The sequence below is a fragment of the Oryctolagus cuniculus genome, chromosome 2, assembly GCF_964237555.1.
Source record: "Oryctolagus cuniculus chromosome 2, mOryCun1.1, whole genome shotgun sequence".
NCBI lineage: Eukaryota > Metazoa > Chordata > Mammalia > Lagomorpha > Leporidae > Oryctolagus > Oryctolagus cuniculus.
Genome location: NC_091433.1, coordinates 106,878,388 through 106,903,390, shown reverse-complemented (window position 1 = coordinate 106,903,390; position 25,003 = coordinate 106,878,388). Strand labels below are relative to the sequence as shown.

At 43.8% G+C, this 25,003-nt stretch overlaps 1 protein-coding gene across 46 annotated transcripts in view; it reads left to right on the top strand.

Annotated features, from left to right (window-relative positions):
• MAP4K4 (mitogen-activated protein kinase kinase kinase kinase 4) overlaps positions 1-25,003 on the top strand; it is a 185,393-nt gene that overhangs the window by 76,012 nt on the left and 84,378 nt on the right. For all 46 annotated transcript variants that reach the window (XM_051835170.2, XM_051835218.2, XM_051835191.2 and 43 more), the window contains one exon: positions 15,433-15,489. In XM_051835170.2, the coding sequence (XP_051691130.1) occupies positions 15,433-15,489 (57 nt within the window). The remainder of the gene's footprint in view (positions 1-15,432; positions 15,490-25,003) is intronic.

The window sequence follows — 25,003 nt, the reverse complement described above, 5'->3', positions numbered from 1 at the left end:
ACCATAACAAGTGTGCAGAGGCTATCTTAACGTGGCTGTTCATCAGCTCTTACTCAATAGAGTCTTGAAACGTTATAGCTGAAGTGACCACGTGCCAAATTGTAATATGCAGTGATGTTCATCATGACTTTAAAGGTTCATTTTTTAACTTAAAAATATATACTTTTTCATTTTTCTTTCTCTAGCTATGGTCCTTACAGAAAGGAGGGAGACTTTGCTTTCTGTACTAAGTTAGAAAATCAAGATAAGGCTCTGCCAGTGGAGGCCTCAAACTTTAACCTTGTGCAAGTTTTGCTTGAAAAATGACTACTAAAAAGAGCAGAAATATGGTCAGGTGGTGCATGGAGGAATGTAGCTAATTTTGGCCAGGGCCTCTGATTTTGCCGCATACAGCCCTTTCTTTAACCCAAGCCTGAGCTTTGTGTGAGGCAGCAGCCAGTGTTTGGAATGCTGGATGTGCCCAGAGACTGGGGATGGGGGGTGGGGGGGTCTGCTGTTGATGTATGCTGGGCAACAGGCAGCATGCAGCAGTGAGGCATCCCGTGGACAGGAGGGCTGGATCATGCCACCAGATGCACAGTTGCTGTACAGCCAAAGAGCAGTAGAGCAGAGGCCGTGGCTCTAGTGTGGCCTGCCTTTTGGTGCCTGTGCAAGTGTTGTTTTTTTTTTTTTTTTTTTTTTTTTAAATAGAGTTTAATTTTTATTTATTTGAAAGTCGGAGAAATTTTCCATCCATTTGTTCACTCCCCAAATGCCTGCAACAGCCGAGGCTGGGCCAGTCAAAAGCCAGGAGCCAGAAATTCCATCTGGGTCTCTCACAAGGGTGGCAGGAACCCAAGTACTTGAGCCATTGTCTGCTGCCTCCCAGGGTCTGCATTAGCAGGAAGCTGGATCAGAAGCATAGGCGAGACTCATTATTAGGCATTCTGGTGTGGGATGTGGATATCCTAATTGGCAGTCTAATCCACTGTGCCTCAGTGCCCACCCCCGTGCAAGTTTTCCTGTGTACATTAACTCTAGCTCAGAAGGTCCTACAGGGTGAGTGGCCGGATGAGTCATTCGTCACCTCTGCCTGCTCTCTGTTCTCTGTCTAAATGACAGGGTATCTGAGGAGGCCTCCCCGACCACCCAGAATAAATGACAACCTCCCCATCCCTGGCATTCCCTCTCCTCTTTGTTCTGCCAGGTTTTCCCACCAGAATATATTCGGAAGAGTAAATAATGTATTATTTTTTACGGCTTGTGTCCCCACCAAGAATGAGAACACAAGTTTCATATGCTTTGCTCACTTGAGAATTCTTCGTGTCTAGTCCAGTGCCTGGTAAATCAAAATACTGGCTTGGAGAGTAGACTTAAGTACCACAGAGATGGTATGGCAAGGTGGCCACGCTCCAGACAAGTTCATAGGCTCATTCAGGGATGTACCTGTGGCAGAGCACTTAACTCAGATGATCAGGTGTTTTTTACTTTTAATATCATGGATTTATCTCAGGAAATAAATTTTGATGTCCTTATGGCTGGAAGAGTTTCAACTAGTATTCTTTTCTACCTACAGTTCTGTGGATAATTTTGGATGCTTGTTGGTGTGTGTTGAAGCAGGCAAGTCAGACAGACCTTGCCTCATCAGGATTGGTGGGTTTGGGCTGAACCCGCAAGAAGAAAGGAGTGGTGCTGTGTGTTTCACCCACTACCCCAGTGAGGATGCAGAGAGAGCTAAGTAGGCAATTGCATTAGGTTTGTGAGTGCTTGCATTTAGTTAGCTCGAGCTTACCAGGCCAGCCCAGTGTTTAAGACATTCTGTTTCCCTCCAGGCAGTTGTGAAATATTAGTTGTTTCTCCTTTGTATCATTTTCAAGAGTTGGTCTCTTTACACTGAAAGAGACCCAGGCTTGACCTGGACCCCGACAGGGCACTTAGTAATTCCACAGGTGGTCATGTGGGGAAGCAGGTTGCTTGGCAGCTGGCAGATTTCTCACGGTGCCTTGGGTGACCAAAAAGTAGAGGTGGGGTGAAGGGGAGTCAGGAGAAGAGGGCCTTCAGAAACAGGCCACTGCAAGTGTCTGCGTTTGTGGCACCCGGGTAACGGCTGGTGTAGGAGTGTGAAGGGGCGCACAGGCCCCTGAGTGCCGCTGGGGCTTCTCACTCACCAGGTTAACACCCTGACTTCCACCTGCAGGCTATGGCCCCTTACTGAGTGGGAACAGAGCAGGTTCTGGAACACAGACCCTTGGCTTTAAATCCTGGGGCTGGGAATATTTAGTGCAGTGGCTTAAGTTGCCTCTTTGGACACCTGTACCCAATGTTGAAGTGCCTTATTGGAGTCCTGGCTACTCCCTTTCTAATCTGGCTTCCTGCTAATGTGCCTGGGAAGGTGGCAGAAGTTGACCCAAGTGTGTGAGTCCCGGTTGCTACCCTTGTGGAAGGCCTGGATGGAGCTCCAGGGTCCTGTCTTTGGCCTGGCGTAGGCCTGGCTGTTGTGGGCATTTGGGGAGTGGACCAGCAGATGGAAGATATCAGTCTTTGTCTTTCTGCCTTTAAATAAAGTGAAAATAAATAAATAAAAATGTTTTAAAATAAAAACCGTCTGTGACCTGTCAGGACAGACACATGCTGATCCAAGTAATGATAAGGTGCACTGATTGAGAATTCTGCTTTGCCCTCTCAAGGGCTGTGTGATAGGGCGAGTTTGCTAGTCTCATGAAGCTTCTGTATTTTTCCCCCCAATAAAACAGCTATGGTTTTCTTCTTTGAGTATTGACGCAAGGACTTCCCATGTTACGTATTAAAGTTTTTTTTTTTTTGCATCGTTTATATACCAGGTGCAATAAATATGTCTATGAAAAGTATTTGTTGAAAGGACAAGTGCGCACAGTGAGTGCTTTCTTACTGAGTGGGCGAGCAGATCCGTGTTGGCAGGAGGATGGAGAGGAGGGCAGGCGTAGGCTTCATCAGAACGCTGCTCTGCCCTTCCCTCCAGCTGCGGGATACTGAATAGTCAGGGAAGGGGCTTAGAACACGGACTCAATCAGCACCACTCGGCTTACTGTTTAACTAAGAAAGCCATACATGTCCGTTTTATTTCCTTATTCACAAACTCTTTCATTTTGATTCTTTTTCTGAGAAAGCAGTACAGGGTGTGTACCACCAAAAAAGAAATGATTATGTAATGTTGAGTTGAGGGAAACTGTGTGGTTACTTACATTTTGACAAAGGTGCTGTGGAGGGGGTTTTCTCTTTCCGTTGTTGACGCAAGAGGTCTCCTTATCTCTCTGTTTGGTATGGAAATATCTTTCAAGACATCATGTGTTCCCCCATCTTGACTAGATTAAATTTTGTTTCATTTTTCTAAAGACTTATTTATTTGAAAAGCAGAAGGACAGGGAGAGAGAGAGAGCTCTCATTCCCTGGTTCACTCCCCACATGGCCGCAAATGCAGGGGCTGGTCCAGGCTGAAGCTAGGAGTCTGGAACTCAGTCCAGGTCTCCCACCTGGGTGGCAAGAGGCCAAAGCACTGGGCCATCAGCTGCTGCCTTCCCGGGCACATTGGCAGGGAGCTGCATCACAAGCAGAGCAGCTGGCAGTCAGACTGGTCTCAGATGTGGGATGACGACATTGAAAACTGTGGTTTAACTTGTTTACAATGCGGGCCCCCTAAGTTAAATTTTAGGTGGACATGGTTTGAGTTTGCATGATAATCTTATCACAAATGAGCTAACGACACAAGGGCATTACTTCTGGCAAGAGATACTGTCACATGGAACCTCAAAACCAAGTGGGCCCGCTCTTTTTTACAAAGGAGGAATGATAAAATTAATTATAATGAATAAAATATCACATGAAATTCAAAATAGGCAAATTAAGGAGTTGCATACAGACTTTGGGTGAATACCTGAAAGAAAGCGAACAGTACCCTCAGGGACCTTGTGTGGGGAGAGCTTGTGTCCTCTCCACCGTGCTGGGACCTTCAGCACTGCAGACCTGGTTCAGGAGCCTGGTGATGCCTGGATTCAGAGTGCAAGGAGATGCAGAGCTGCCTCAAGTCTGCCTTATGTGAATGGTATAAATACACCCAGGTTCAAGGACAGTGTTATTTAGAGCTGGCTCTTGATGTGCTGAGTAGGGAACAATTTGAAAGCCTTAATTGAAGGTTGGGTTGGTAGTGAGCAGGAAGAGACTATGGGTGGATCAGGAGCCCAGAATGGAGTCTGAATGCTTCTCATCACTTAATCTCTTGCCTTTTGATTTATGTCTGAAACTTTGAAATTTTTTTCTCTAAGCCAACGAGAATAGTTCAGTTTGAGTGCTTTGTGATGCCACATGTTATATTTTAATAATGGAATTGTGCTGTGGATATAATTATAAAAAAAATCAAGTGCACTGGGGCCGGCCTGTAGCATAGCGGGTTAAGCTGCTGCCTGCAGTGCTGGCATCCCATATGGGCACCAGTTCGAGTCCTGACTGTTCCACTTCTGATCCAGCTCTCTGCTATGGCCTGGGAGAGCAGTAGAGATGGCCCAAATCCTTTGGCCCCTGCACCCACATTCGAGACCCGGGAGAAGCTCCTGGCTTCTGGCTCCGGCCATTGCAGCCAGTTGGGGAGTGAACTAGCGGATGGAAGACCTCTCTCTCTGCCTTTCCTTCTCTCTCTGTGTAACTCTTTCAAATAAATAAATAAATAAATCTTATTTTAAAAAAATCTACATTTATAAAAAAATCAAGTGCACTGTGAAGTCATAAGGAGGAAATACAGGGAAACTTCTTGCTGAGGGAGGAAGGGAACCCCAACAGTTCCATGTTTTGTCTTTTGTTCTGGATAAATGGTTAGCTGTTATATGAGAATACCTCAAAAACTAATAGAAATTGTGTATTTTAAAATTTTTGCACCAATTTAAGCTTACCATGAATGCCATTTTCCACAGACTTTCTGTAGTTCCCTCATACAAGCTTTTCACTAAATGAGCTGGTTATCTTGTGTGTGATGCTTTCTTGAGTCACACGGAGTCACAGGACTCAGGCTCCGGTGCTGGCACCTGCTCTGGCTTCACCGTGCTTGGTGTGGTTTGGCCCTTGCCTGTTGTTTTTCCGGTTTAATGTGCATGTCCCAGCTGGTCAGTCAGAAGGCCCAGTCCAGTGGATTGCAGCCTAGGAGGAGTTCCCTTATCGTTAGTCAGCTGGTTGTCATTTATCAGGAGTACAGTGTTTGTTCTGAATGTGTCTTGGCAGCATCACATGACCTAATTTCCGGTTTAGCATTTCCAGATTAACTGATTACTTAACTGTTGAATATCATGCTATGTCTCTTATTGGCTACAATATAAGAATAACTTTATATATAAGTTTGCTTGTAGTAAAGACTTGGTAGTCTGTTGTGCTCTTGAACTTGTTTTTGCTATTTTAGATTGATTGTTGCATCTGAAGTTGGCTTTTCAAGTGAGTAGAGGAAAAGGCTGTTGAGCATATGTAGATGTGACAGCTGCCTGCAGAATCTGAACTCTGCATAGTTTCAGGTGTTTTGCTATGAATACTTGTAGTGCCTTCTCTTCTGTTGAAGAATGGTTGTGTTAATCCCATGTCCTTCCTTGTATTTCCTGGACCCTGCACGATGGATGCTTTCTGGTTTGCCAGTTCCTCACACTTACTGTTGTAGCCCAGGCCATGGGACTGTTTCACCCCTCGGAAAGGACATTTGTCCATTTAGTGAAGCTTTATCCCAGGTAGCTTTAGAAAGCAGCTGCCCTTTCTTCCCACCTGACCTGCAGCCCAGACCCTCCTACCTTTGAAGGAATTGCTCATAAACTCTCATGGCAGGATTTCTTTTTGTTACGTGTTTATCAAAGTTGTCTCAGGTTCTCTAACATAACAGTGCATGGTCTAACTGGAACCTGTTGCTGCCTGCCCATTCCCCAGTCTGTTCTAGAACATGACTATGGGAGATAGTACAAATAGTATACAGGAACCAGGTAGCTGGACCTTCTCTTTGTTAGTAGAATACCACTGTCTGATGTAGTATTCACTGAGGCTGTCATTTAATTGCAAGGACTGGATAGGAATTGGTGTTCATAATGATTTCTCCGAGCCATCTTTAGGGGATAGGTGCTGTGGCGTGGTGGGTAAAGCTGCCTTCTGCGGCACCAATATCCCATATGGGTTCTGACTCAAGACCTGGCTGCTCCACTTTCGATCCAGCTTGCTGCTGATGCACCTGGGAAAGCAGTGGAAGATGACCCAAGTGCACTTGGTTCTGCACCCACGTGGGAGACCCTGAAGAAGCTCCTGGCTTCCTGGTGTATAATTTGTTTTACTTATAGTTATTTGTTAATTAAGCTATGCAGAATGACTCACTGATTGGGGAGTGGGTGGTGGCATTAGGCAGGTAAAGTCTTAACCATGTTGTTTGTTTTGACTGTTTCATTCTTCACAGAGGTCTACATATTCCTTGGAATGGAGGTGTAGTGTTTTCTAAGGGGAATTTTGTTCCAGATGAGAAAGCTTTGACTTTGGGATGGCAAAATTCTCTTTAATCTTAAACTTTTTAGGGAACAAAAGTGCTGTCTTTTTATTAAATACCAAGCTTTGACTGATCTAATAGACATATTCCTTTGCATTATTTGTCTACCTGTTCATCCAAAACCCTCGTTACGGTAGGGTAGGAGGAAACAGATAAGCAGATACTGATTAAAATAGGAAATAGTAGTTCCAAGGATGAAATGTGCTCAATAGAGCCTGCTCACCTCAGGCTTGCTCTGGCCTTTGGAGGAGGGTGATGAGGACAGCGTATGGGTCAGTAGGATCACGTTGCCTTATTCTTGCTCTCTTGCAGGAAGGTGTTTAGAGGACTAAGATGTTTTCTGAAGTGCCCTGGGCTGTCTGTCCCAAGTTAACTACATGATTCCTTGTGTTTGATGGCTCATTGGAGTGCTGTCTGGCTAATGTCCCTTCCCCTTTTGGTAATTTTGGAGGTTTCTCAGACACTTCCTGGAAAAAAGCGAGGGCTGTGGTTTTGGTGTTTCCAGTACGGAGCCAGTTAAGCTGGTCTTTGCCTTGGGGTGGCTGGGAAGGTTGGTCAGAGGATTGCCCAGTACTGGACTCCTGCCATCCACCACATGGTTGTTCAGCTCCATGTTTTCTGTAAAATTAGAGAAACTAATAAAGGGGAGTGGATAGCGCGAATGCTCACGGTAGACTGTGAGTGGTGTGTATGAGACATTCTGGGGAGAGAACTGACAAACTCAGTTTAGCTTAGCTACCATGCATGTTTTCCTCTGGCTCTGGGGGCTTCCTTTCTCAACTGTAAAGTCACCTGTTGTTGTTGAATTTGGCTTGCCTATCCTTTGAGCTATTGAACATTTCTGGATATAATTTAATGTGTTTGTTGGAAAATACAGTTGATACTAGAATTTACTTGTTAGGAATCTAACCTTCACATACCAAATCTCCAACTGAAATAGTAAGGTGCATACATTATTGTAATAAATATTATATAGTACAAAAGAGAAAAGAGAACTGCAGTTTGATCCTTTTCATACAGTCTGGGAGAAGTGAGCCCCACACTTCGGAGTGCTTAGGAAACCACCAGACGTCTATTTGAAACTTTGCTTTCACCGCTGTACTCACTGTATATCTGTAGTTCTCATCTTAAGTCTGTGCTAGAGCCTGGGAGTCTGCACAACACTGGTAAAATGATTTTATTTTTCTTGCTGAATTTGATTTGCTTAATAGAAAAATATCATTTCCTCCCAATAATCTTTTAAATCCAAAATATTAACACCCACCAAGCCAACAAAATATCGTTAAAAAGTCAAGTATGCAGTCTAATAAAATAAAAGTCAAGTGCAAAGATGCAGAACTTGGACTTCTCGGTTGGTTGGAAATGAGAAGCAGCCTGGCATGTGCTTTCGGCAGCAGCACACTGCAACTCCATGACGGAGTCCCCTCTTCCTGCTCTTGTTCAGGTGCAGTGTGCAGAATAAACTCTTCCTGTTCTTGCTTGTCCGCAGAGAAGTGACGTGATTTTGTGTCACAGCTTCTGGTCCTGGATGAGTCATTGCTTTCTCCCCTTTGTCCTGACCTGTTGCTACCTGCATAGCTGTCCCCTGTAGGCAGTTTAGTCTTGAGGAACCCATGTGGTATCCTTTGATCTTGAAAAGCCTCTAGGCAATCCTTAAAGGGCCAGCTGCAGCTCCCGGGATGGATCTGCATCACCAGCCCCATAGTGATAACTCCTTCCCCTGCTTATAAAGATGTATTTATTTGTTTGAAAAGCAGAGTCACAGAGAGGGAGGAGAAGGGTCGGGGGAGAGAATCTTGATCTTCCATCTACAGGTTCACTCCTCAAATGTTTGCAACAGTCAGAGCTGAGCCAGGCTAAAGCCAGCCAGGAGCCTAGAATTCCCTTGTCTCCCACATCTGTGGTGGGGCCCCAAGAACCTGGGCTGTTGTCTTCTGCTGTTTCCCCAGATGTGTTAGTAGGGAGCTGGATCAGAAGTGAAGCAACCAGGACTTGAACAGGATGCCTGTGTTGCAGGTGGTGGCTTAACCTGCTGGACCACAATGCCGGCCCCACAGTGGAAGCTCCCATAGCAGCTGTTTTGTACTTGCTGTTAAAGTGGAGCAACACCCATTGAAATCATAGGCTCCTTGAAGGCAGGTGCCATGTTTTATCCCCTTGGCAGCGTAGCACATGTCCTGGGTATTGGTTTAAAACAGTCTTCAGCTTACTCTTGTTTGCATTCATAAAGGTTTTAATACTAACTAAATATAATGCCAATTCCAGGCAGTTAATCTCTGAAGTCTTTGTTTCAGATTAAATTCACTGGAAAGAAAGGAAACATTTTTATCGCCAGTATTTTTTGGAAGAAAACTTCTGGTGAGGTACAGGTGGGGCCAGGCAAAAGAAGAAAGCCATGGATGAGTGTCTCTGAATGTACTGGCATATGCCCTCAGGTTTCCACAGGAATTCCTATGGGATGCCCTCTTGCTTATCACAGGAGGAAACGGCCAGGCATTGGAAATTTGTTTTCATTGTTGTTGACTTCATTGCTATGTCTGTTTATAGTCAATTACAGTATTTATGTTGTAGCGTAGTGTACTTGGAAGTTTCTATGTAACATAAATTAGTTATATAGGATAGTTGTGGTCCTTTCTATTTTAAAGTGCACAGCCTAGTATAGGGAGCAAGTCACCGTGTGAATCTTGAGCTGGCTAACTCAACTCTGTAAACTTTTGTTTTTCATCTATGAAACGATGATACTTTTGTTGGGCTGTATAGATTGCTTCAAAACGTTAACACAGGATTAAAAGATAAGCTTATTTTTGAAATAAAATTTGGAACCCATGCATGGTTTTCTTCATAGTATACATTTCCATGAACTTTTTGAAGACTTCACATTCATAACTTTAAATTTTTTTGCATCAAAATAAGCCTTTTAAAAACTGAATTCATTCATTCCCTCCCTCCCTCCCTCCCTCCCTTCTATTTATTTACTTGAGAGGCAGAGTTTCAGACAGAGGGAAAAGCCGAGAGAAAAAGGTCTTCCATCCACTGGTTCATGCCCCAAATGGCTGCAATGGCCAGAGCTGGGCCGATCCAGAGCCAGGAGATTCTTCCAGGTCTCCCACAGGGGTGCAGGGGTCCAAGCACTTGGGCCATCTTCTACTGCTTTCTCAGGCCATCAGTAGGGAGCTGGATTGTAAGTGGAGCAGCTGGGACTCAAACCAGTGCCCATATGGGATGCCAGCACTACAGGCGGATGTTTAACGTTTAACCTACTATGCCACAGTGCCAGCCTCCCCCCCCCCCCTTTTTTTTTTTTTTTAAAGATTCACTTACTGGGCCCAGCACTGTGGTGCAGCGGATTAAAGCCCAGGCCTGCAGTGCCAGCATCTCATATGGGCGCTGGATGGAAGACCTCTCCATCTGTTTCTACCTCACTCTAACTCTTTCAAGTAAAATTTTTTTTAAAAATTTACTCATTTATTTATTTGAAAGGCAGAGTTAGAGAAACAGAGATCTTCCATCTACTGGTTCATTCCCCAAATGGCTGCAGCAGCTGGGGCTTGACCAGGCTGAAGCCAATAGTCAGGAGCCTCATCTGGGTCTCCTAGGTTGGTGGCTGGGGTTCAAGAACTTGGGCCAACTTCTGCTGCTTTCTCAGGTGCATTAGCTGGGAGCTGGTTGAGAAGCAGAACAACCAGGACCCAAACCGGTATCCATATAGGATGTGGCCCAACCTGTTGGCCATAACACCAGGCCCTAAAACTATTTTCTATGAAAATTTTGAAATATCTTCATAGGAAGAGTAAATGATACTGTATGTGTGTTTGGTGTATGTCCTAGGAGTGGAGTCATCCTGGTGTCTCTGTCTTGTTTCTACAACCATGTCTCCAGACTGCACTGCTCTCTGGGTCACAAGGGCTGTGCTTGTTGGAGTGGAGGCCGCTGAGCGAAGGAGAAACTGTTTGCTATTTCTAGTAGAATTTCCTTCTGTAATATTCTGTGTGTACAAAAGCTTTGTGATTCTGTGAACAATGCAAGATTTGGGTGGAAAGCACTATGAACAGTCAGTGCCTTTTCTTATTCAGCTGTGACGTGGAGCTGTTGTGGAACGGCAGAAATGTACAGGAGAAGGCTGGAGAGGAGGGGTCAAACTTTTTGCCAAAGCAGTTGGTATTGTACAGCTGCAAAACTGTCTCTGAGTATTGGAGCCCTAAGTTAAGGGTTCAGCCTTTCATTTCTTGGATTCATTTGTAAACCCATCCCCATTTCCTCTTAACGTGAAAGAACAGCAGATTAATCATCAAATATACTCACACAGCACACACATATTTAAAGATTCATTTATTCGAAAAGATAAGTGGTGGTAGGGTGGCACAGATGTCTCCTGTCCACTGGTTCATTCCTCAGATGGCCACAAAGGCTGGGGCTGGGCCGGGTTGAATCCAAGAGCCCATAATTCCATCAGGGCTTCTCACGTGGGCGGCAGGGACCAAAGCACTTGGGCCATCAACTACTGTTTTCCCAGGCACATTAGCAGGGAGCTGGATCAGAAGTGGAGCAGCCTGGGTACAAATCGGCACTCTGATATGGGATACTGGCAGTGCAGGTGGTGGCTTAACCCACTGTGCCACCAATACTGGCTGTCAAATGTATTTTAATAGACTTATTGGAGTTTAGGTAAAGATTATGCAGCATGTATTAGTTATCTGGGACTTGTAATAGTAGAAAATTTAGGAAGATAGGAACATTGTATCTTTAAAAGCTTCCCTTGAATGTTGTTTCCTTCTCACTCTAAATGTGATTTTTCTTACAGCATTTGTTATAAGTGTATTGCATGTTTGCAAATGCAAGGGGGTTATTTTGGCTTGTTTAGAAACATGAAGGAGGGTTGAAAGTTAGGCCATTTTCCTTAGTTTGAACCTCTGCTAAGAACAGTTTAAGTTTTGTATTTTTAAAAAAGAAATATTCTTTTTCCTAAAATTTATTAAAGACTAAATATGAATCAAAACCCATAAAATTGCAGTACCAGTCAGGGAAATTCTGATTAATATGAGCCTGTCAGACTTTGCACAGAATGATATTGATTAGAGTAGGAAATTTAATTCTGAATTTTGCTATGTCTGCTAAGCTTTTGATAGCACCGGGTGGGGGATAAGTTGTTTAAAAACAGCACATTTTGGGGCCGGCGCCGCGGCTCACTAGGCTAATCCTCCGCCTAGCGGCGCCGGCACACCGGGTTCTAGTCCCGGTCGGGGCGCCGGATTCTGTCCCGGTTGCCCCTCTTCCAGGCCAGCCCTCTGCTGTGGCCCGGGAGTGCAGTGGAGGATGGCCCAGGTGCTTGGGCCCTGCACCCCATGGGAGACCAGGAAAAGCACCTGGCTCCTGGCTCCTGCCATCGGATCAGCGCGGTGCGCCGGCCGCAGCGCGCCGGCCGCGGCGGCCATTGGAGGGTGAACCAACGGCAAAAGGAAGACCTTTCTCTCTGTCTCTCTCTCTCACTGTCCACTCTGCCTGTCAAAAAAAAAAAAAAATAAATAAATAAATAAAAACAGCACATTTTGATAGCAGGAATTTGACAGTATTTGGTAGAAACAGTGGAAGTCCATCATTTGCATCTTAACATAATATAATCATCTTGGATTGGGGATTCTGCTACCATTGTACCTTGGGCAGAGAACTTAATACTAAGATTCAGTCAAAGCGCTCATCGGTAGAGTAGGATAGAAAATCATTTTCTTGCCTTTTTAAGGTTTTCCTGGATCTCTTGAGAAAATACACGTGAATATCTGGCTTTGGAGAGTGAGCCAGCAGATGAGAGGTCTCTCTGCCTTTCAAATAAATAAAATAAGTAAAACATTAAAAAGAGGAAGACCCTGTTAATATTAAGTTCATAATCTCTGCATGCACTAGTAAGGTGCCTTAGTGACCCTGTATGGTATAGTTCACCTGTATTGTATTTTTGAACAGGTCAAAAAGGGGTGGTACCATAAATATCCAGCCTCCAACTTTGGTGAGCAGCACCTGTTCCTCTGTGCTTTCAGTCTTAGAACAGTATGATCCATTTATGCCTTTGGCATTTCTTCTTTGAATAGTCTTCAAGCAGTGTGAAGGAGGGTCACGTGTGATACAGCTCAAGGGATGCCAAGAGAGGTGCTGGTAGGGCCTGCCTTGGAGGTGGGCACCTAACTTTTGCAGATTTAATCTTGTAGCCCAACCCGAAGGAGAAGTCAATATACTGTTTCTTGGGTAGTGTGGAGTAAATCACAACACGTTTTTAATCCTTATAAAAACTCTGGATGTAACCTTCTTAATGCATGATTGTATACATTATCAGCACTCAGTACATTGAGCCCTAGCTTTAGTTTTTCTTTTCAGGCTATTTTGCTGGCCCTTGTGATTCCTTTACACAAAGATGACCCATCTCAGCAGATAATTACTACTTCTGTTTCAAATTTCGATGTTTGCTTTTTTGTTCCTTCTAAATAATTAGAAAAGTAGATGACTTCAGACTGCTACCTCCTTTCATATTGGCCATGCCTTTCAAAAGTTATGAATGGGGACCAGTGTTCTGACATAATGAACTAAGCTACCGCCTGTGGCGCGGGCAACCCATATGGGCACTTACTCATGTCCTGGCTGTTCCACTTGCAATCCATCTCCCTGCTAATGCGCCTGGGAAAGCAACAGAGGCTGGCCCAAGTGCTTAGGCCCCTGCTACCCATGTGGGAGACCCAGATGAAGCTCCTGGCTCCTGACTTTGGCCTGGCCCAGCACTGACCATTGTAGCCACCTGAGGAATGAGCCAGTGGATGGAAAATTCTCTCTCTCTCCCCCTCCCCCTCTTCCCCTACCTCTCTCTTCCCCTTCTCTCTAATTCTGACTTTCAAAATAAATAAATAAATCTTAAAGAAAAAAAGTTTATTAAAAAGTTACAAATGGACCTAAATTGACTAGATTTAAGGTAGTTGCAGTCTGAATTAGGGAGAAGGGGTCAGGAAATGAGCACGGCCCTCTGATGGGGCGGAACAATGAGGAAGCTCAGTGGAGAGGCTGCTGTGCACCTGTCGCGAAAGCCAGGCTTCAGGTACTCTCTGGACCTCGCCTGTAGCTGCCAGGTGCAGAGCTTCTGAACACATTGGGTCTCACTGCAGTCTTAAGAAGCTCACAGCGATTCAGCAGCTTTCCCATGTGCGGTTAGAGGCAGACCCAGTCGAGGCTGCCTGAATCCCAGAATCATTTCTTCCAGTGCAGCATTTTGTTTCCTGGAAAGGAGGAGGCACAATTCTTCAAAGATTTTCTGACTTAAATTTAAATGTAAAATGGACCAGTTTGGAGACTAGCATGTGATAAAGAAGATTAATATCTTTAATCTGGCCTCCACTAAAATAATCAATTAGTTATTGGGCCCTGATTCTATAATCCCTTAGTAAGGGAAATTCACACTCTGTATTAAGCAGATGCTGAATGAATTAAAAAAAACTCAACTCTATGCCACTGTCCAAGTGCTAAGTCTTAAGAATGCATACTTCGTGTTGAGTGGAAGGCGTAGGGGGATGTTGCACAGATCATTTTCCAGTTGCTTCTTGTGTCTTTATCTTAAGACTTGTTTGAAACAAAAGCTTGATACCACTGTATAAACATCTGGAGGGACTTCTTCAAAGACCTATGATTTTCTTGATCTGCAGGGGTCTGGTGTGTTACCATGTCAGATATCTTCTCCCACAGATTTTACCCTGCAAGTGTCCTTACCCTCTTGAAAAGGAGAGCCAGCACACTTGTGTGGCATTTTCTCCAATCACTTGGTTATTTTGCACCAGACAGTTGCGCAGGAATTTGGGAACAGACCTAATGCAAGAAGAATAACAAATTTGAAGGCTGATGAGGTGCTAAGGATCGATGATCTTTGTATTCCTTACATAGAAATATCAGAAGAATACTTAATACTAGATCCTTTTAAGTTCAGCTTGGATTCAGGAACATCGCAGATGAAGTTGCTCGAAGATCTAGAATAAGTGGAGATCTTTCCGCAGATTTGAAGCACTGAACACACTGAAGTGCACTAGCGTTAATCATGAAACCACAGGAGAGACAGGGTTTTCAAAAATATAGGGCATTGTTTCTGTTCTTCATTTGTTGGAAAAGAGTCATTTTCCACTGAGTCCTAAGTAAATCATGTTTAGAATATCTGCATTGTTCTGTTACTGGTCTGAGAAGTGACCAGCAGGGCATTGTAAAGAGTAGATAGAGAGACTGATGGTAATTAAATTCAGTGTTCCTCATCTGGGTGAGAGGAGAGTGATACCTATTTGTCTGAAATACAATGAGACACACATTTTTAGGTCCTGGGTCAGGAGTTAGAATATAGCTGCAAGAAAGCTATCCCCAAAGCTCTTTGTATCCTCCCTTTATTCTGGGTTATAGTCCAACCTCCCTCCCTTGGGACTGCAGAAAGCTCCAAGGAAGACTGTCAGTATAACTCTTGTTGTGACATCAAATAATGGGTATTGCTAGGGCCTAGGGGAAAATTACTGTTAATCTGTTTTGACAAAAATAAATATGTAGAGGGGCTTTTGGGTGTTCGTTTGTTTCCCACATGGTATGTTAAGAAAGAAAGGGTGGTCAACCTGATGTATAGAAGAAAGAAAGTGTTATTTAACTTGTTTGGAGATAATGAAATGTAAATTAAACCTGAGAAAGAAGGAATCAATTGATGCTTTATCAGTTCATTTATTCTAATTGTTTTGTTTATTAATTGTTCATTGGTACTACAAGCTATCTTGTTCTGTTGGAGAGAACAGACTATTACATTATAACTTTTTGTTAATAAGAAGAAAACATAGAAGGGATATAATTTGTTGAAAACTTAAGCCATTCTGTTGTAATGATTGTGCAGAAACATTGGTGCCTATTGATCGTTTTTTCCCTCTGTTCTTCAGGGTCGACATGTTAAAACGGGTCAGTTGGCGGCCATCAAGGTTATGGATGTCACTGAGGTAAGGTTGGATCATGCATGTTTTTAAAGAGCTCATTAGATAAAAGACATCTTCCCAACCCCAACAATGGAAGAGTATGATTCTGTTTGGAGAAGTGATCCCTTGAACAAATTGCCCTCACATGACACTGCGAGTTCATAGGTCCAGCAGCAGACTAGTTGGCCTAAATTGTTGCAGATGGTCCCCAAGTAACTAAGAGTCAGTAGCATTTTCTTTTAAAGCAAAAAAATCTGAGTGATGTCATCCTTGGCAACAGAATGGGCCATAATTGGAAACATCTTCTCTAATGGAAAGGGAAGGATTCGGGAAGGGATCCTGGAGGTCACATGAGCAGGGAGGGTGCACTTGTGGGATGGGAACGCTTCTCTAGGGTATTAGGCCACGTTTGTGCCATTTATTTTATTTTTAACATGGGGGAAGAAAACAGATCAAGCCAAGTTCCCAGAGGTTGGAAAACAGAAACATCTGCTAGGCTGCTGAGCAGATTGTTGGCAAAATTTAGTAGCAAAAAATAGTTCTTGAAATGGTCACATGAGGATTTACTGTGCAGCTTTAGATGGGAAAGAGGAGAACTTAACTCAGACAAAAGGTAAGTGTGTTTGTGAGCCCCTGTGTATGCCTGTACATGTATGCATGGGCACACATGTAAATTTTTTTAAAAAAAGCTGTAAATTTTAATGAACTAAATCCACATAACTTCAAGTTATTTTTATATGAAAATTTAGTGTGCTCTTAAGAATGCTCCTAACTTGTCTAATCATGAATAGGAGACAACATCCTATTTCACAGATTCTGGAGTTAGCTAGCAGCAGCCTTGAGGATTTGGGATATTTTAAAATCAAGTCGTAATTTTCCCGAAATCTGGGGTCTGTCCAGGTGAACAGTAGCTCAACTTCTCTTAGACATACCACTCAGTTACCTGGAAAGATCTTCTCTGCCTTCCCCTCTGTGTGGTCTCCATGACAGTGTGGGAATCTACACTGTGCATACCGGCCAGTGAGGATTAGGGGCATTCTTGTCTCTGGACTATAGGATAACCTCATATAGATATTTGAAGATGTTACATTTTTTGAGCTGACCCTTGTCTTTTCTCATCAAACAGAGTAATGGAGATTTTAACATGAAAAACTGTTGCTTGATTAAATTGCCAAAACATTCTTAGAACATTGTGTTTTGCACTGTGTGCATTACAGTGATCCTACCCTGTCATACAGCCTAGTGGTAGGATGAGATTTTGTCCAGTTAAATATTACTTTAGCATTATTTTAAAGAGTGGTGGGACAGCAGTACATTCTAACTTACTGTAATTAAATGAAGTGATTGAGTTTAGGCTCCCTCTGGGTGCTTGTTGGCACCTTCATATTGAAGCCTGTATTCGCACTAATGTACAGATCCTGCTGGTGCTGCACTGGGAAACAGTGTTGCAGGAGCCCACAGTTTGCATATTTATTTACATACTTTGTTTACTGGGAGGCTTATGGGTACCATTCTGAATGTCAGCTTTGGGATTTTATGAACTAAGATTTCAGTGTCTTTACTGGCATGCCTTCAGCCTTTGCTGCCTGGCCTGGCACTACTGTTACGGCTAGCAAGGTTTGCTCTTTTTCTCATCTCCAGTGGAGTCCAGATGGGGTTGATCTGCTCAGTAGAGGGCCTTTTCACCTCAGTGTGGGTCTGATTGTAAATGGGCAGTGTGTGGTCACTGTAAAAAGATCGGAGTGGCCATTGGGCCTAGTGGTTAGGATGCATGTTGCTACATTGGAGTACCTGGGTTTGAGTCCCAGATCCGTCTCCTGAGTCCAGCTTCCTGATAATGCAGGAAGTGGTGACAACTTTAGTGACTGGGTTCCTCTACCCACATGGGAGACCTGGACTGAGTGCCCGACTCCTACCCAGCCTTAGTTCTTGCCAGTGGCCATCACGGGCATCTGGGGAGTGAGCCAGCTGATGGAGTTTGCTTGCTGGCTCTTGTGCGTGTGTTCTCTCTCTCTCTCTCTCTCTCTCTCTCTCTCTGTGTCTCTCCCTGCCTGTCTCTAACTCTGTTTCTCTTTCAAGTACATTGAAAATTTTTTAAAAGATTGAAATATTGAATATATGGTTAATTACATCCTTGCATTTGTGCCATTGTTGGTGCTTTGGTGCCTGTGCTTTCCTCCATCTTTCCATGAGCACAGCTGTAAAACATGTAGAAGGGCACTCATAAAGTTCATGGCAAAATGAAACGAAAAGGCTTATTTTGGTGCAAAAGAAATTTGAAATCAGTACACACTATTTCTCATAATACATTTTCCATTAACTTCTTGAAGACCCCCCCATATCTGTATGTAATGGGTGTTTTGTGTTCTACTTAAGTTGTATGCAAAAGGTATTTCCTTGCCTGAAAAATTCAGACAATGTTGGGCAAATGTTTGATACAAGTATTTTCAAGACTCCTCTAAAAATAATTAATGCAGCCGATGCCGCGGCTCAATAGGCTAATCCTCCGCCTAGCGGCGCCGGCATACCAGGTTCTAGCACCGGTTCTGTCCTGGTTGCTCCTCTTCCAGGCCAGCTCTCTGCTGTGGCCCGGGAGTGCAGTGAAGGATGGCCCAAGTGCTTGGGCCCTGCACCCCATGGGAGACCAGGAGAAGCACCTGGCTCCTGCCTTCGGATCAGCACGGTGTGCCGGCCGCAGCATGCCAGCCATGGCAGCCATTGGAGGGTGAACCAACGGCAAAAGGAAGACCTTTCTGTCTCTCTCTCTCACTGTCCACTCTGCCTGTCAAAAAAAAAAAAATAATAATAATAATAATTAATGCAAAGGGCACGCATTCAGGTAAAATGAAAACCAGATGTTGAATCTTAAAAAAAAAGTACAAACTCAGTCACTCTTATACTGTATTGGCCTCTCAGTACTGTTTTTTGTGTGCTGTTTTCATGCAGTGACCTCTGCTATACCGCAGTGCACAGTCAGCACCCAGAATTAAGTCTTGCCTACAGATAGAGGACTAGCTGTCAGCCTGGGAAACACATCTTAACCTACCCTCCACATCCAGGCCTTTGGCTCTTTTAAGTTGTAAGCATTAGCCTGACTGGGATCTGGGGGCAGGAGGGAGCAGCTGGAGTGAGAGATTTTGCAGCTAATGCTTCTGGTTCCAGCCCCAGCAGAAGGGTCTGTTGTCCAGGATTCTCTTGGAAAGCGTGGAATTCTGGATTTCTGACTTCCTTTTAGCTTCATCTCAGGAGCAAAAAGGTGCAAATGCTCATTCATTCTTGAGAAAAACCACAGACTTGTCCTGCCTCCTTTGATGAACCTGAGAGGCACTTACCAGGCTGCTAGTTACTGTTCAGGCTCAGAACGCAAGAAGAACAGCAGGTGTGGGAAGATGAATGGCAGGGCTGCTCCTTTCCGCAGCTGTTAGCTGCTGGCAACCTGAATGAGTTGAGCTTTTTGGAACTGGCTGCAGTGAGAGAAAACGGGGGCCCACTTCATCTGCAATCTTTCTTTTTTGTTCTTAAAGATTTATGTATGTATTTGAAAGGAGGCTGAGTTACAGAAAGAAAAGGAGAGGCACAGTGAGAGAGTGAGAGAGAGAGATCTTCCATCTGCTAGTTTACTTCCCAAATGGCCACAATGGCAGGAGCTGGGCCAGTCCAAAGCCAGGAGACTGGAGCTTCTTCCTGGGCTCCCCCATGGCTACAGAGGCCCAAGGACTTGGGTCATCATCTTCCGCTTTCCCAGGCACATTAGCAAGGAGTTGCATAGGAAGTAGAGTAGTAGGGGCTTAAATTGGTGTCAGTATTGCATACAGGCTGGTACCCCAGGTGGCAGCTTTACCCTCTGTGCTACAACAGTGGTCCCCACCTGCATTTCTTGATGTGAACCCGGAAGACAAAAACAAATGAGATTTTGGGTTTCACTCTGGTGTGAGGTGACAGGGGGCAGTGTTGAAAATTAAGCAGTCTGAGGAGGAGGCATTATTTGCAAGAGAGGTAAACATTTCTTAATATCTCTTAGTACTTTAACAGCATTAAGAATTGACCATTCTTAGAATTGTGAAGGGCTCTTTTGAAGGAAAGTGATCTTTTGGTTGGTTGGTTTTGGGATGGGTTTAAGGAGCAAGTTAGGGATGTGTTTGAACTGAGTAACACTAGAACAGATCTATAATGTGTTTTTTGTTTCATTTTATAGTTCTTTCAGATTTACAGGAGTTTGCTGAATACTGTATAGGAAAGGCTCATGTACCCAGTTTCCCCAGTAAACTATAGTAAAATATCATAACTGAAGTATACACACAACAAAGCAAGGCAGTGAGTGCTTTTATAAGCTAAGGATTGACCTGGACTTCACATTTTTCAGTTCTAGTAAATTAGGCTACACTGCCACACTGTGTCTGCTTGCTCGACTTAGAACCAAGGCAAAGTATTAGAAATTGATATTAGTACAGTGTGCTCCATGGAACATATGTGGATGTCTCCATTGTAACATGCACTCATTTTTGTGAATGTGCTGTGCTTCAAAGGAATTTGAACTGGTTATTTGGATTCTTTGTAGCCATTTCATTTCTTTGTGTTTTAATGTCAAAGCTTCTGTTTTAGATAAAGGACTGATATACATAAGTGACCAATATTTGTTCTTGCATGTATTATTCAGTTTCTTGTTATTTGAACTGGAATACCTGAGAGGAGCTTGTTGGGAAGGCAAAGGTTTATTTTAGCTTACAATTTAAAGCTTCACTGTTGAGAATCAGATGGCTCCATTGGTCTGGCGGGGGTACAGAGCAGGTGCGGAGGAATAACATAACATGGTAAGCCAGAAAGCAGAAAAAGAAACTAGGCTCAACTCAGCTTAAATCACTAACTCTGGTGAGAACTACCTTCTGAGGGCAAGCTTCCAGTGACTTCCAGACTTCCCACCAGACTATCAAGTCTCCACCCTTAATCCATCAACCCTTAACATTAAGACTTAAACATCTGCTCAATCCATGGCGTTGCAGTTTTAGGTTATCCCAGTACTTTAACACTCTGGTAAAGGTGAGCTAGGCTAGTGATCATTGACTTGGGATTTATAAAGTCTTTGGGTAAGGTTTGTTCTCTGAGAAGAGACATTTGTGTTTTAATAATATCTTCCCAATTTTTTATTATGGAGATGTTCACACATACAGAAATGTTGAAAGATTAAATACTCTTTACCCTTCACTTGGATTCCATAGCTTGTTAACATTTTGTTTGAGTATGTGTATTGTTGAAAGTATATGTACCACTGTGGAATGTTGCCTATTACTGGAATACGTTTCTTTTAAGATGAAGATGTTCTTCTATGTAATCATAATATCCCTTAAAGGAATTGATAATTCCAGTTCATCTAATGTGCAGTCTGTATTTGGATTTCCTCATTTGTTCCAAGAATACATTTTTAAAGATGTATTTGTTTGAAAGGCAAATTGATTTACTCCTTAATGACCACAACAGTTGGGGCCAGGCCAGACTAAAGCCAGGAATCTTGGACTCTGTCTGGGTCTTCAACCTGGGTGGCAGGGATCCAACTACTTGAGCCATTCTCTGCTGCCTTCCCAGGTACATTAGCAAGAAGCTGGATCAGAAGCAGAGTAGCTGAGACTTGAACCGGCACTTTTTTTTTTTTTTAAGATTTATTTATTTGAAAGACAGAGTTACAGAGAGAGATAAAGACACAAAAAGAGAGAGGTCTTCCATCCACTGGTTCACTCTCCAAATGGCCACAACGGCCAGAGCTGAGCTGATGCGAAGCCAGGAGCTTCTTCCAGGTCTCCCATGTGGGTGCAGAGACCCAAGGACTTGGGCCATCTTCTGCTGCTTTCCCAGACACGTTAGTAGAGAGCTGGATTAGAAGTGGAGCAACCAGGACTTGAACTGGTGCCCATATGGGATGCTGGCACTGCAGGCTGGAGCTTTAACCCACTGTGCCACAGCACCGGCCCCAACCAGACCTTTGATGTAGGATGCATCTCCAGCAGCAGCCTAACCTGATATACCACAGTGCCTACCTCAAGAATATTTTTAAAACTTTTTAAAAATTATAGTCTAATCCAGGTTTGTATATTGGTTATCTTGTCTCTTGACTCATTTTTAAGCTACTACGGTTTCTCTGAATCCCTCTCTCTCTCCCCCCATTCCCTCCCTCCCTCCCACCCTTCTCCCCACCTCCCACCCCCTCTCCCCACCTCCCACCTCTTCTCTCCCACTTCTCCTTCTCCTTTTCCTTCTCCTCCTTTCCTCCTCATTTTCTCTTTTTTCTCTTTTTCCTTTTTCTCAAGAAATTGACTTTTAGAACTAAGAGTCCAGCCAGTAGTTTCACAAAATATACCACATTCTAGATTTCTCTGATAGTTTCTTCATCTTATGCTTTAATGTTTTCCTCTTGCTCCTGTGTTTTCTTTTTCAAGATTTCTTTATTTATTTGAAAGTCAGAGTTTGACACACACACACACACACAGACACAGATGAGAGAGAGAGAGAGAGAGAGAGAGAGAGAGATCTTCTATCCGCTGGTTCACTCCCCAATTGGCCGCAACACTCGGAGCTGTGCCGATCCAAAGCCAAGAGCCAGGAGCTTCTTCCGGGTCTCCCACGTAGGTGCAGGGCCCAAGGACTTGGGCCATCTTTTACTGCTTTCCCAGGTGCATTAGAAGGGAGCTGGATCAGAAGAGGAGTAGCCGGGACTCAAACTGGTGCCCCGGCACTGAAGGCGGTGGCTTTACCTGCCACGCCACAGCGCCAGCCCCTGTGAGGATTCTTTTTAAAGTCTGTGCACTGTGTATTGCACTGGGTAGCATGCATTGTGTGAAGTATGGTACAGACAGTTCAGTGTACCCAACAGCCTTGGAGACCAGTGTCATTATCCCCTATACCTTAGTTGAAAAAACACATTCTGAGACTCAAACTTTGCTTTTCTGGTTGTAAAGCTCACTTTGTCTCCTGATTCCTGCTTTTTCTTCCCCACAGTAATAGATAATTTGGGGTTAAGGTTGACATGTTCAACAAGTTGCCTAGTGTTGTGTTTCTTTTTGGCATGGGTTGAATGTGTTTCTATTTTGGATTAATTCATTCTAACCTAAGATTTTAACTGGGAATTTACAAAATATGAAAATTCTTCCTTGGTAAGTAAGTGAGCAGGGAAAGTTCAGGACCCCCCTCCCAATGTGTTGTGTTGTTCAGTGTTCTTCATGTGAAAAGCCTTTGCTCTATGTGTGATAGCAGCCACTGGAAACCCGAGCCTCGTGGGCCCATCGCAGCTTGTTTGGCGCAGGATCCCAGCTGTTTTCATTCCACCTTTGTACCTCCCAGTTCACTCTAGGAGCACCGCAGTGCTGTTTTGTATTTGGTTTTATTTTATTTATTTATTTTTATTTGACAGGTAGATTTATAGACAGAGAGACAGAGAGAAAGGTCTTCCTTCTGTTGGTTCACCCCCCAAATAGCTGCTATGGCCGGTGCCCCGCGCTGATCCAAAGCCAAGAGCCAGGTGCTTCCTCCTGGTCTCCCATGGGGGTGCAGGGCCCAAGCACTTGGGCCATCCTCCACTGCCTTCCTGGGCCACAGCAGAGAGCTGGACTGGAAGAGGAGCACCGGGGACTAGAACCCGGTGCTCATATGGATGCCGGTGCTGCAGGAAGAGGATTAACCCAGTGAGCCACAGCGCCAGCTTGTATTTGGTTTTAAAGTTATAACACATAACAAGGTTCTGCGTAAGTAGTAGGTACTTGCGTCTCTGAAAAATTAAATAGGATACTTGATTTTTGGTGGTAGCATTAACTCTGGGTAGTTGGAGAAAGCAGATAATTGATATATGGTTATATTTTCATTGTCCAAGAAACTTAGATAAATACAAAGAATTGTTCCAGTAGGTGTCTTTTTAAAATAAAGATTTATTTATTTAAAAGGCAGAGTAAGGGGGGGGGGTAGAGGTGTGAGAGAGAGAAAAAGAGAGGAGAGACCTCCTATCTCCTAGTTCATCCCTCAAACGGCTGCAACCTCCTTAGCTGGACCAAGCTGAAACCAGGAGCCTGGAGCTCCATCTGGATTTCTAGATGGTGGCAGAGACTCAAGTACTGCTACTTTCCCAGGTGCAAAATGAGGTAGATTGGAAATGGAGTAGCTGGACTTAAACTGGCATTCATATGGCTTGCCAGCACTGACCCTCTGTGCTATAACTGTGACCGACAATAGGTGATTTGTGGAAATAGGATCGACGTTTCATATTATTTTCATTTTTTGCACTAAAAAAGTCAAAATTAGTCATTGTTGTTAACATTATTCATAAAAAAGAGCACGATCTGCTCCTTTTTATTTTCACACTTAAATTTCGTCCCTCTAGGAAAGTTACTAGTGGTCAGAAAGAGTGAGTACGTTTCTGGGTTTTGTTTTTAGAATTGTCACTGAACTCATAAAAATGAGTTAACCTTTGTCTCCTCTTTCCTGTTAGCATAAATTTTAGACCCATAAAGACTTTTTGAGGTCAATTTATAGTTTGAGCCTTGAGAAAGTTTGCCTCATTATTGAGTAGTCATGTCCTGGCTTTTGCCTCAACACCGTATTACCTCCTTTTTAGATAGTGCCTACAATTAACCGTGCTAAAGCTTCAGTTTCCTCATGGGTATAGTGGAATAGTAATTCTACCTCATAGGCTTATTGTCAGAGTTCAAATCTTTGTCTAAATCTGGCATATTAATTTTTACATCATCAGTGTGGTTTCCCTCGTCCCTTCTCCCGGTTAGAGATTCTCCCACTTTTCTGAAGACTTTTTAATGCCCTCAGATGCCCTTCTGAGCCACTTGCTTTCCTGATCCTGAGAGGCAGCCCCGCCCCTTCCCTGCAGGCTCCTGTAGCAGGTGGCTTCATCATCTCCTCTCTGCGCACAGCCGCTGCTCTGTAGTCTCTTGGCAACTACTTTTGTTCTTCCCAGTGAGCTCTACTGCAGTCCTCACTACTAACTAGAGACACTGCCCCCGCGTTGACCTCATGCTTATGTTCTTCACTGGATTATAAACTCCGTGGGGCTCTCATCACACTTCAGGTGTATGACAGAGCCCCTCTGATTTGTGATATGCTGCCCAGTTTCTTATATTTGCTCTTTCTAAAGAATGCCCTTGGGGGTAAGGGTAGTTTTAAAGGAGAATGCTTTGATCATTAGCCAAAAAAAAATTACATATAAATATGTACATAGTATATATCTCTTTCTAAAAATTAGAGTCAGTCTTTTAATAGGTATGTGCTACTGTTTTTAAAAATCTATTCCTTGGAGTGAGTATTTGGCACAGCGGTTAAGATGCTGCTTGGGATGCCTGCATCCATCGTCAGAGTGCCCGAGTTTGAGTCCTGACTCCATTTCTAGTTCCAGCTTTCTTCTAATAAGGACTGGGGAAGGAGGTAGGTGATTGCTCCAGTACTTGGGTCCATGTAGCCCATTGTGGGAGATCCAAATTGAATTCCTGGTTCCTGATTTTTTCCTGGCCCAACCCAGTCGAAATAGAGTGAACTAACAAGTCATTCTCTG